General features: G+C 39.6%; 1 protein-coding gene across 1 annotated transcript in view; it reads left to right on the forward strand.

Moving 5' to 3' along the window:
- NGEF (neuronal guanine nucleotide exchange factor) overlaps positions 1 to 12500 on the forward strand; it is a 760193-nt gene that overhangs the window by 404333 nt on the left and 343360 nt on the right. Inside the window, exon 4 of the mRNA XM_044070587.1 lies at positions 1399 to 1698. Coding sequence (XP_043926522.1) covers positions 1399 to 1698 — 300 coding nt within the window. The remainder of the gene's footprint in view (positions 1 to 1398; positions 1699 to 12500) is intronic.

Raw genomic sequence — 12500 nt, forward strand, 5'->3', positions numbered from 1 at the left:
CTGCAAAGAAACAAAATAAAAATTATATTTATGTCTGTTTTGCTTTATCTGGATCGGATGTTAACTGAAACTTGAATTGATATTTACTGACCCTTTTTACACATGATATGTCATATGACAGATAGATGTTGTAAGTACAATTATATGAAATTAGTACAATAAAACAAATGACACCCCCAAAGCACTATAGAGTGTGATATAATATTATGGCGACAGTATAAGGAAAGTAAACATGAAGTTAATGAAATTAAGTAAACAAATCAGGATTAGATGCTGGAAAAGCTATGCAAAGTGGAAGAAGGAAAACTGAAGGTTCATCTGTATGCAAAATGCAGGATGCATTTACATTATACAGCATAACATGTGAGATAAAAATGTAAAACTGGTATCAGGATGATAATATTTAAATGTAACACAAAGATACATAATTAATACTACTGTACTGCAATATGTGGTTGCCAGACCCAAGTCAGTCACTTTAAGGCTAAGGCTTGTAAGGGAGTAAGGCTTAGCAGGAAAGTTCAGATCATGTGTAGAAAGGTGAAAACACTGACAAGAAGTCCGGATAAGATTAAATTATTGAGAAATGAATTAAGATGATGAATAGAGGAATGACTGAACAACATTGCAGATAGACTTTGGGGCACAAAAGGAATCCACATGCATGTGGACTTGGAGAAGCAGTGACAGATATCTAGTTACAAGAAGTGGTATGAATAAATGTATGGAAGATGCTATAAGGTATTCCTAAGATATAAAGAGAATTTGTTTCAAACCATAGTTGCAAGACACTGAAGGTTAACTCATGAGGTGGATCAATTAGGGAGGAGGAAGAAATACAAAGTGCAATTTGTGGAGAATGGCTGCTAGTAAAAGTGTGTGTCGGAGGGAGAGCGAGAGTTTAGGGTGTGCTGCCCCCCCCCCCCATGACTAGGAATAACCTGCTTTGGTCTCAGCTAAATGAGCTCTGTTTTACTGATTAAGATCAGGGTATGAATGGGAATGAAGTGAGATAATGCTATTTCTGAGATGAGAAGTGTGCATAGAGGCCCTGAAACAGGAAACAGGGCAGTGATTCTAGACTTCAGGAGTGCCATATTTATGGCAAAGCTGCTGTTTGGGTGAGTGATAAAAATTAAAGTTAAGAATCATACTTCTGTGTAGCAGTGCAGATAGGCTTTGAATTTCCTATTGGGAACTTGGAGTGAACTCTGAAGAAATGTGGTGCCATTAGTTAATGTACAACATAGCAAGGCTATATAACATGATCCATGACAAAATATAAACAGTCGCTCTTATTTAATGTATGACATGTATGTAAAATGTGTTTTAAAACCACATGCCCCTCTGGATTCCTGCTCTCAGTACTCATGGTGCATTTTCAATGTGTTAATGCAGGCATCAGGCACATCAAAAGAACGATGGATCTGCTACAGATCCCCACAGCAGAATCACTTCCTCAAGGACTGAGGCAGAAAGGAATGCACATAAGCATGGTGGCAGACAGCAACAATATGCCAGTTCAGTACATCATGTCAACCAGCATCGATTGCAAGTATATGAGACTGTCGATCCTAAATCATCTGCTGACAAAGCCAACTGTATACAAACTTTAGAGGATGGCTTTGCCACTTCATGTGTCGTACTGGACCACTTAGAAGACAAAAACTTAGCAAATGATGATGACATCACAGACAGGTAAGAATAATCAAAAAGTAAGTGTCCCACACATATATGCACACATATACACATGTAATTAAGTACTAACGACTAAACCCAAAAAATAACTTTGAAATACAATGACTAATAAATAATGTTGCATCCCACGTTTTCTGATAATAAAAAAACAGATAGTACACAAGAAAAAAAATGAACACAGAAAACCGTGGGATTGATTAATATATATATATATATATATATATATATATATATATATATATATATATATATATGGGTTCAATACACTAGATCGAATTTTCACTAATTCGAAATAGTGCATGGAATGCTCACTGCAGCGAAAGTGCACTTAATTGAAAGTGCACTTACGCGAAGTGCAGTACAATGAACGGGTGTTGTACTGAACTTCCGTGCAGTACTCACGGACCTTAGGGTTAGGGCACGGGTCATAGTAAGGGGATAGCCCATAGGGCTATCCCCTTACCATGACCCATGCCCTAACCCTAAGGTCCGTGACGACTGCAGTGCAGTAAAGGGCATAGCAATGTCCGCCACTATGGTGCAATAGTCACGAACCTTATGGTTAGGGCATGGGTTAGGTTAAGGGGATAGCTTTACTAACTAATAGCTTGTTTTTATGTCCTCCATTGTGCTGCGGTGTTTTCGGTGAGGTGCACTTATGCAAAAGTTCACTTTCATTAAAGTGAACCTTCACAGAAGTGAGGCTTCTTATTACAAGTTTGAAGTAGTGAACTTTCGTTCTTGTAATAGGAATCCATATATATATATATATATATATATATATATATATATATATATATATACACATATAGAAGTGAGGCTTCCTATTACAAGTTCGAAGTAGTGAACTTTCGTTCTTGTAATAGGAATCCATATATATATATATATATATATATATATATATATATGTGTGTGTGTGTGTGTGTGTGTGAGTGTGTGTGTATGCGTATATGTATATATATATATTATATATATATATATATATATATGTGTGTGTGTGTGTGTGTGTGTGTGTGTGTGTGTACATATGTGGGTCTATGCCAGTTTATCAAGGGATCAAATTGTCGAAAGCCATTAGGCTGACACCATACAGTTGACAATCTGATTCGTCAAACTGTTCTGACTGAGATAGTGGTACAGTAGGGATCACTGAATTTACCCTATTACCCACTGTAGTGTGATCTTAGAGCTGATATAAATAATTAGCAGGGGTATGGGGACTGTAGGGGGGGTTGCCCCTCTGCAAAAACATGGCTTGTATTGTTGGCAGGTGTTATGTGGGTTTATGTTAGTATTTTGATTAACTACATTGTTGACCATATAGTCAATGCCATATGGGTTTTGACAATTTGCTTTTTTGATAAACTGATACAGATCCATATATACATCTCTCTCTCTCTCTCTCTCTCTCCCCCTCTTTCTATATATGTATCTCCCCCCACTAGAGGTAGCAAAATCCTTGGCCTGGTCATTACTAACCTAGGCGACCGTTGCTCTACACCAATAGTGAGCTCCTCCCTGGTTAGATCCGACCACAAACTAACCACCTTGGAAATCCACATTCCCTCCCACCCCCCACCCTCGCAAAGGTAACAACCATGAAAAACTTCTCCAAAGCTAACTTTGGGCTCCTAAAATCAGAGGTGGATAAATTCACGGCACTCATGCAAATGGAGAATAGTTGCATGACCGCCGAATCATACACCAATGCACTGTATGAACACGTACACAAATGCATGGATCTCGCCATACCCAATAGAACCAAGATGCTCTCCTCCAAAGAAAGGAAGCCAATCTGGTGATCCCCTGCCATAAACAAACTCTTCAACAGAAGGAGGAAACTGAATAAGGTGAAGTCTCAAGACTGGAAAAACTCCCTTATCAGCCTCAACAAAAAGTTGAGATCCCTCATCAAATACACTGATGCTAGCTATGAAAACAGAATTGCAGCAGACAGTAAAGACAACCACAAGGCCTTCTATAGTTATGTAAAGAATCTCCATGGCAATACCCAGATTTGTTCTGGGCTACTGCACAATGGTACCTCCTATACCAAGCCAACAGATATTGCCACTATGCTGGCCGACAGATTCAGTGTCAACTTTACCCCTCCCCCTACAAAGAACCAATCACAATACCAGTAGATTGCCAGGCACCCAGTATTACTGCTGCACAGGTTAAAACAGCACTGTCCAAGGCCAAAAATACAGCTTCTATGGGACCGTCACCTGACAATATCTCTGACTGTGTTCTACATGAACTACAGAGTGAACTGGCACCTCACCAGTGTGCCCTGTTTAATCACAGCCTCACATCAGGCTTTGTCTCTACCAAATGGCGCACTGCTACAGTCATCGCTCTCCACAAAGGAGGAGTGACTACAGACCCTGGGATCTATTGCCCCATTAGCCTGACGAGTCTGATATGCAAAGCTATGGAACGCATCATCATGGACCTAATAAACAAGGATATAGGGAATCTCCAAACTCTGGATCCCACACAGTTTGGTTTTGCAAAGGGTAGATCATGCCTGTTCAACTTAGTCAACTTCTTTGAGTCAGTCACCAGAGCTGTGGATGAAGGCAAGGTGGTTCATACAGCCTACCTTGATCTGGCCAAGGCCTTTGATACCATTCCCCACTCAGGAATCATAGAAAAACTCAATAAGCTAGGCATCAACCCCTATATCACAAGGTGGGTTGCAATCTGGCTCTGATAGAACCCACAGTGTGAAAGTAGGTGACTGCAAGTCAGACTGTTGACTAGTCACGAGTGGAGTCCCACGGGGTTCGGTCCTGGGTGCTCTTCTGTTTGGTATCTACTTCTCTGAAGTCCAGGCCAACACAAAGGGACTCTGGCTGACAAAGTTCACAGACGACTGCAAGTTGGGAGCTATTATTAACTCCCCAAGTGATGATGACATCCTACAGAATAGCCTCACTGAGTCCAACGACTGGTGTCAGAACCATGGCCTTAAGCGCAATGCCAAAAATTGCGTCATTATCCGCTTTGGGAAAAACCCGGTTCCCATGAATTACCACATTGATGGTAGTCACCTTAATGCAGAAAGTGTTATAAGAGATCTGAGAACACAGGTTGACAGCAACCTCTCTTTTGATCACCACATTGCTACTGTGGTCAGAAAGTCCTTCTATGTGGCACATCTCATTACTAAGGGTTTTGCATCCAGGAAGAAAGAGGTCATTGTCTCCCTCTACTCTTCCCTCATTAGACCAATCATTGAGTATAATGCCCCATTTGGCATGTACCTCACTAGACACCTGCAACAACTGGAGAGACCTCAAAAGTATCTCACAAAAAGGATCCTAGGCCTTAAACACTTGTCCTATATGGACAGACTCAAAGAACTCCCAACTGTTCTCTGTCTCATATCGCCTACTTAGAGGCGATCTCTGATTGACTTACTAAGCCATGTCTGACCCAGCTCTGTTAGAAATGCTACATCTAAAGAAATCCCAATCCCACCACACCACACACTCCAGGGACCTCAACCTCATTACCACAATCAGCAGAAGATACTGGAGGAACAGGTTCATAACCCAGAGACTGCCCATGCTATAGAACAGACTTCCAATACATATCAAGCAGAGCACCTTGCTGACCCTCTTCAAGATAAAGCTTGATGAATGGATGGGAAATAGAAAATTCACTTTGGGGATAACTCCAGTGGCTCTACTCAACAGAGGCACTAGGAACTAAGGTCAGGTTGCACGATGCTAGGGTAATCATATGGCTAGGCTTGTAAAGGCCCCAGCCCCATTAGTCTAGTACACACCTATGAACTTATGAACACACACACACACATATATATATATATATATATATATATATATATATATATATATATATATATATAAACACACACACACACACACACACACACATATATATATATATATATATATATATATATATATATATATATATGCATGCATATATGTCAAAGCCTCTTTTACAACCCTCCAAAGCTTTTCTTTGTGAGGCTTATTGACTGAGATCATTGCAGTCTCTGATCTAAGGAAAAGGTTGAGTATTTTTTCTTTGTAGAGGAATTATCTCATTACATGGAATCCAGACCTTCTTCAGCTTTAACCATGCTTCATCCATCTTTATCCATGAGGTTTTCTAGGTTTGCCAGGAGTTCCACTATATACACTGACTGGGACAACATGATTTAGACCTTGTGTAAGGCTCAAGATGGGTGTTCTTTTGTCCTCCTCTGCTCATTGGGTAGATAAAGAAGGGCCAACTCCCTTAACTTTTCATGCATCTTCCCTGACCTGGTTTTCACCACATGCATTTTGGAACTGAAGGATAGCCTGCTGTCATCTGTTTCAGCACTGATGAGGCTAGCTGCATCAGCATCAATCCCTGTTTGTTCTTGTGGTGTCAATGACTATTCCAGCTGTACTAATGGCCTTCGGTTACCAGGGGGTTTGAGTAAAGGTTTTGATGCTAGGGTTGTCTCTCATTCTTTTAGGGTCATTCTCTGTATCAGAGTCTTTAGTACTTGATCCTTTGGTGCTGGAACCAATTTGGTGTAAGTTCAATCTTCAGATATGAGCATTGTCAGTGAAAGTCCTTTGGTGCACTTGCCCTATGCATCAGCTCTGGGTACTATACTGATAGAACCAACTCTGACAGGAACATCTTTTGAATTCAAATTTTTGGAAAAGTCCATTTGTAAATCTCCAAAGTTGGTAGCTTCAAGTGCACCGTCAGCTTTGACTTCACCGCAGAACAACACTCAATTTCAAAACTTGCATTTGGAAATACAATTCCAAAAAGCTGCTATGAAAGCCCATCATAGACCCTATCCTGTGGGAAAAGACCCTTCCTTTGATCACTCAGATGTGTCCATTCAGTATTTTTAGGAATAAAAGGTGTAAAAAGAAGGCATCTTGACTCCATAGATGAGCCAGTAACACCAGATACAGAGGTCAAGAAAGGAGGAGGTTCTCCAAAATCTGTCTGCATGACCCAAAGTTTGAGAAAATTCTTGGACTGATGAGATACAGAGGATCTCACCTATTGACCTCCCCCTTCTCAAATGAGAAATTTGGGCAGGAGTCCTTTCAGATGGCTCCATCAACATCTTGGATTGTTCCCCCATAGACTGCATGTTACATTTGCTTGTGAAGTAGTCTTGATATGAACTCAGTGTGGCTGAATGCATTCCAAGGAAACTTGACAAGATCCTCTGGCCACCTAAGGACCGGCCAAAGTGCAGCAAGACTCCCCTTGTGCACTCCACTGCGAAAGCGGCTGCAACCAAAAAGTATGCAACTGATGACACTCCTACAGTACATCCTCCTGCTAGAGATTCCAAGGTGATGGACCACATGGGAAGTGCTCATTGTTAGGTACATGTGCTATAAGGGGTCTAAACTATGTAACGCATATGACCCAATTTCAGCAAAAGCCTAGCAGAAAAAGCACTAGAGTTGCTGAAAAGTTGCTGGCCAGTGATTTCCAATGTCAGGTAGAATCACAGGTTTTTACAATGAGTAATATCACATATCTGTGCATTAGACTTAACCACAATGTCACTGATGGAGTAGCCAAAGCAAATGAAGCAGCCATCATTATGAGGTGCCATGCCAATCTCAGGTTTTGCAATTTTGTAAAGAACTTCAAGGCATCCTTCAGCAATTCCCTATTTGATGGTTCAGAATTGTATGGCTATGAGGTAAAAGAGAAGTTGCACAAGTGAGAGCAAGAAGGGAAAGCACTGTCAGTTGTTAGTGTAAAATTCTCAGCCCTTCTAAAGACCATATTGAGGAACCAGAAGAGTGACAATCTGTAGGACCATAAGGCTCAATAGTAGCTTTTCAAGCCACAACTGGAATGAGATCCCCAGAACCAAGGGTGCTTGTTCAGTGAATGCCATTTTGAGGCAAAGTGGCTCCCCAAAATTAGGGTTTCTGTGGTCCTTTCCCTGGGAAGCAAAAAGAGAATCCCTGAAGGCTTGTCTGAATGTTCTACTCCACAGGCAGTTATGGGGCATCTGTCCCTCCACCAACAGGTGCAACTGGACATTGCACAGGACTGATGGGAAAGGGACATAATTTCCAGAGGCTCACAATTCCATTTTAAGGAAACCAAGGCCAACCTCCCTTCCATTATCAGACATGCCACCTGATCTAAAGAAGCAGCCTAAGCTCAGGTCCTTAACTTTCTAGAAAAGAGAGACATCCAAGAAGTCCCACCAGAACAGAGGAAGTTTGGCTTTTACTCCAGGTTATTTTTAGGACCCAAGATAAACAAAAACCTCAGACCCATTTTAGATCCAAGCAGCCTAACTAATATGTCAAGAGAACCATGTTTAAGATGGGCAAAATACAAGTCATTCATTCCTGTCTGAGGGAAGGAGATGAGATGCAATCTATAAACTTGCAGGATGTTTTTTGTGCATATAAAAATTGCCAAGATACCAAGGAGGTTCCCACATTCCCATTTAGAAGTCAGTCACTATTGGTTTAGAATCCTGCCATTTGGTCTCACCATGGTTTCCACATGGATGCTCACTAAATGTATAGATTCATAGATATTCCAATGCCACTGAGTCCCTTGACCATTCATGTCTTGCTTGTACCCTCCCTCAAACTGAACCTTATTTCTCCTGGATGATCATACCAGTCAACCTATGAGTGAATTTGTGAATGCTCATCCAGTCATCTAGATTATCTTTAAAGAAATATAGCAAGTCACACTACTTAACATGTTGGGGAGATTGTTCTAAATGATTGTGAGGTGCTGAGTTATAAACATGTCCCTCCACGGTGTTGTTTTTAAGTTCATGGTTCTAATACTGGAGAATATATTGGACATGTAGAGAAATAGGAGGCCCAGGATAATTGGGTCTCTAAAAGCACAGTTAATGAGACAGAAATATCCTCTTAAAAGTCTATAAGACGGATTCCGGCGTGTAGCTCGCAAGACATTTGCCTGCAAGCTGCATCGCTGAAACCAAACGGCTGCATCAGCACTTTGCCGTAGTGCAAAGTGACTGAAAAGCATAGCCGCTGCAACTATAATCTATGGACGGGCAGCTGCAGCTGTATGGGCTGTGTAACGCATTCCTTCTTCTCATACAAGGAATGCATTTATTTAATTATTTATTTACTTTGTTGTCAGACTGACAACACAATAAATAAATAATTAAATAAATGCATTCCTTGCACGAGAAGAAGGAATGCGTTACACAGCCCGTACGGCTGCAGCTGCCCGTCCATAGATTATAGTTGCAGCGGCTATGCTTTTCAGTCACTTTGCACTACGGCAAAGTGCTGATGCAGCCATTTGGTTTCGGCGATGTAGCTCGCAGGCAAATGTCTTGCGAGCTACACGCCGGAATCCCTATAAGACACTGAATAAACGGATAGAGCTTCTGTAGTCCTTGTAGCTCAGGAAATTTATGCCTGTAATATTTTTGGCTAGGGACATTTGGGGTCTTTTTAAATGTTTAATAATGTTTAGTGAGAGATACATCCCAAAGATGGCATTGTCCTCTATAATTTGGCCTGATCAATGCGGACTATAAGCAACTACTTTCCTCATTAGATTTTTGATGATATTCCTTTGGCAATTAGCTGGGACAAATAAAAGAACTTCCTGACAGCCATTGCCATACTATGGTCAAAAGAGAGGACACTGTCAACCCAAAGTACCTAGGTCCTTATCTACGTTTTCATTTTGAAGAGGTGCATTGTTTAGACAATATGATGAGGGGAGGAGTTGTCTACCAAAAATGATGACAGTACACTTATTATCATTTAGTTTAAGCCCTTTGTTAGTACACCAACAGTTTGATGATAGTACTCTTATTGGCATTTAGTTTAAGCCCTTTGTTAGTACACTGACAGTTTTATGATAGTACACTTATTAGCATTTAGTTTAAGCCCTTTGTTAGTACACCAACAGTTTGATGATAGCAGACTTATTAGCATTTAGTTTAAGCCCTTTGTTAGTACACCAACAGTTTGATGATAGCACACTTATTAGCATTTAGTTTAAGCCCTTTGTTAGTAGAACAGTTTGATGATAGTACACTTATTAGCATTTAGTTTAAGCCCTTTGTTAGTACAACAGTTTGATGACAGTACACTTATTAGCATTTAGTTTAAGCCCTTTGTTAGTACACCAACAGTTTGATGATAGCACACTTATTAGCATTTAGTTTAAGCCCTTTGTTAGTACACCAACAGTTTGATGATAGCACACTTATTAGCATTTAGTTTAAGCCCTTTGTTAGTACAACAGTTTGATGATAGTACACTTATTAGCATTTAGTTTAAGCCCTTTGTTAGTACAACAGTTTGATGACAGTACACTTATTATCATTTAGTTTAAGCCCTTTGTTAGTACACCAACAGTTTGATGATAGTACACTTATTTGCATTTAAGATTAAGCCCTTTGTTAGTACACCAACAGTCTGATGATAGTACTCTTGTTGGCATTTAGTTTAAGCCCTTTGTTAGTACACTGACAGTTTTATGATAGTACACTTATTAGCATTTAGTTTAAGCCCTTTGTTAGTACACCAACAGTTTGATGATGGTACACTTATTTGCATTTAATTTAAGCCCTTTGTTAGTACACCAAAAGTTTGATGATAGTACACTTATTAGCATTTAGTTTAAGCCCTTTGTTAGTGCAGCAACAGTTTGATGACAGTACACTTATTATCATTTAGACGTTGCACGTTCGATTCTCAGAGCGTCTTCTGTGTCAACATGGGTGAATGGGCGTTCCTTCGTTGAAGGTTGTGCGTTAGGCCCGGCAAGCCAGCACGTAAAAATCTACTGCCAATCATTAGCGGACCAGAGTTCCGCTGTGGCGACCCCTAACCGGGAAAAGCCAAAAGACAGTAGTTTAAGCCCTTTGTTAGTACACCAAGTGTTTGATGATAGTACACTTACTTTCATTTAGTTCAAGCCCTTTGTTAGTACAACAGTTTGATGATAGCACACTTATTAGCATTTAGTTTAAGCCCTTTGTTAGTACACCAACAGTTTGATGATAGCAGACTTATTAGCATTTAGTTTAAGCCCTTTGTTAGTACACCAACAGTTTGATGATAGCACACTTATTAGCATTTAGTTTAAACCCTTTGTTAGTACAACAGTTTGATGATAGTACACTTATTAGCATTTAGTTTAAGCCCTTTGTTAGTACAACAGTTTGATGATAGTACACTTATTAGCATTTAGTTTAAGCCCTTTGTTAGTACACCAACAGTTTGATGATAGCACACTTATTAGCATTTAGTTTAAGCCCTTTGTTAGTACACCAACAGTTTGATGATAGCACACTTATTAGCATTTAGTTTAAGCCCTTTGTTAGTACACCAACAGTTTGATGATAGTACACTAATTAGCATTTAGTTTAAGCCCTTTGTTAGTACACCAACAGTTTGATGATAGCACACTTATTAACATTTAGTTTAAGCCCTTTGTTAGCACACCAACAGTTTGATGACAGTACACTTATTAGCATTTAGTTTAAGCCCTTTGTTAGTACACCAACAGTTTGATGATAGCACACTTATTAGCATTTAGTTTAAGCCCTTTGTTAGTACACCAACAGTTCGATGATAGTACACTTTAGCATTTAGTTTAAGCCCTTTGTTAGTCCACCAACAGTTTGATGATAGTACACTTATTAGCATTTAGTTTAAGCCCTTTGTTAGTACACCAACAGTTTGATGATAGTACACTTTAGCATTTAGTTTAAGCCCTTTATTAGTACAACAGTTTGATGATAGTACACTTATTAGCATTTAGTTTAAGCCCTTTGTTAGTACACCAACAGTTTGATGATAGCACACTTATTAGCATTTAGTTTAAGCCCTTTGTTAGTACACCAACAGTTTGATGATAGTACACTTATTAGCATTTAGTTTAAGCCCTTTGTTAGTACACCAACAGTTTGATGATAGTACACTTTAGCATTTAGTTTAAGCCCTTTGTTAGTCCACCAACAGTTTGATGATAGTACACTTATTAGCATTTAGTTTAAGCCCTTTGTTAGTACACCAACAGTTTGATGATAGCACACTTATTAGCATTTAGTTTAAGCCCTTTGTTAGTTCACCAACAGTTTGATGATAGTACACTAATTAGCATTTAGTTTAAGCCCTTTGTTAGTACACCAACAGTTTGATGATAGCACACTTATTAGCATTTAGTTTAAGCCCTTTGTTAGCACACCAACAGTTTGATGACAGTACACTTATTAGCATTTAGTTTAAGCCCTTTGTTAGTACACACATAGTTTGATGATAGCACACTTATTAGCATTTAGTTTAAGCCCTTTGTTAGTACATCAACAGTTTGATGATAGTACACTTATTAGCATTTAGTTTAAGCCCTTTGTTAGTACACCAACAGTTTGATGATAGCACACTTATTAACATTTAGTTTAAGCCCTTTGTAAGTACACCAACAGTTTGATGATAGTACACTTATTAGCATTTAGTTTAAGCCCTTTGTTAGTACACCAACAGTTTACTAGGGAGACTTCATTCGGGTAGGTTTGGGTATCATAGCATAGCTTAACAACAACCCTTAGTTTGAAATTGTCTGCATGTTTGTTATACAGAGGTTGTTGCTTTCTGCTTGGAAATTAAATACCAAAATGGTGTGATCCTAGCACTGAACCCTGAGGGACACCAGTGGTCACATCCATACTTTCTGATGAGGCAACTGCAACTCACACTGTGTGGGTTCTGTCTTTCAGCCAGTTTGCTATCCGCCATGCATCTCTCTCTCTCTCTCTC

The sequence above is a fragment of the Protopterus annectens genome, chromosome 4.part1, assembly GCF_019279795.1.
Source record: "Protopterus annectens isolate FY-2018-M chromosome 4.part1, PAN1.0, whole genome shotgun sequence".
In the NCBI taxonomy this organism is placed as follows: Eukaryota; Metazoa; Chordata; order Ceratodontiformes; family Protopteridae; genus Protopterus; species Protopterus annectens.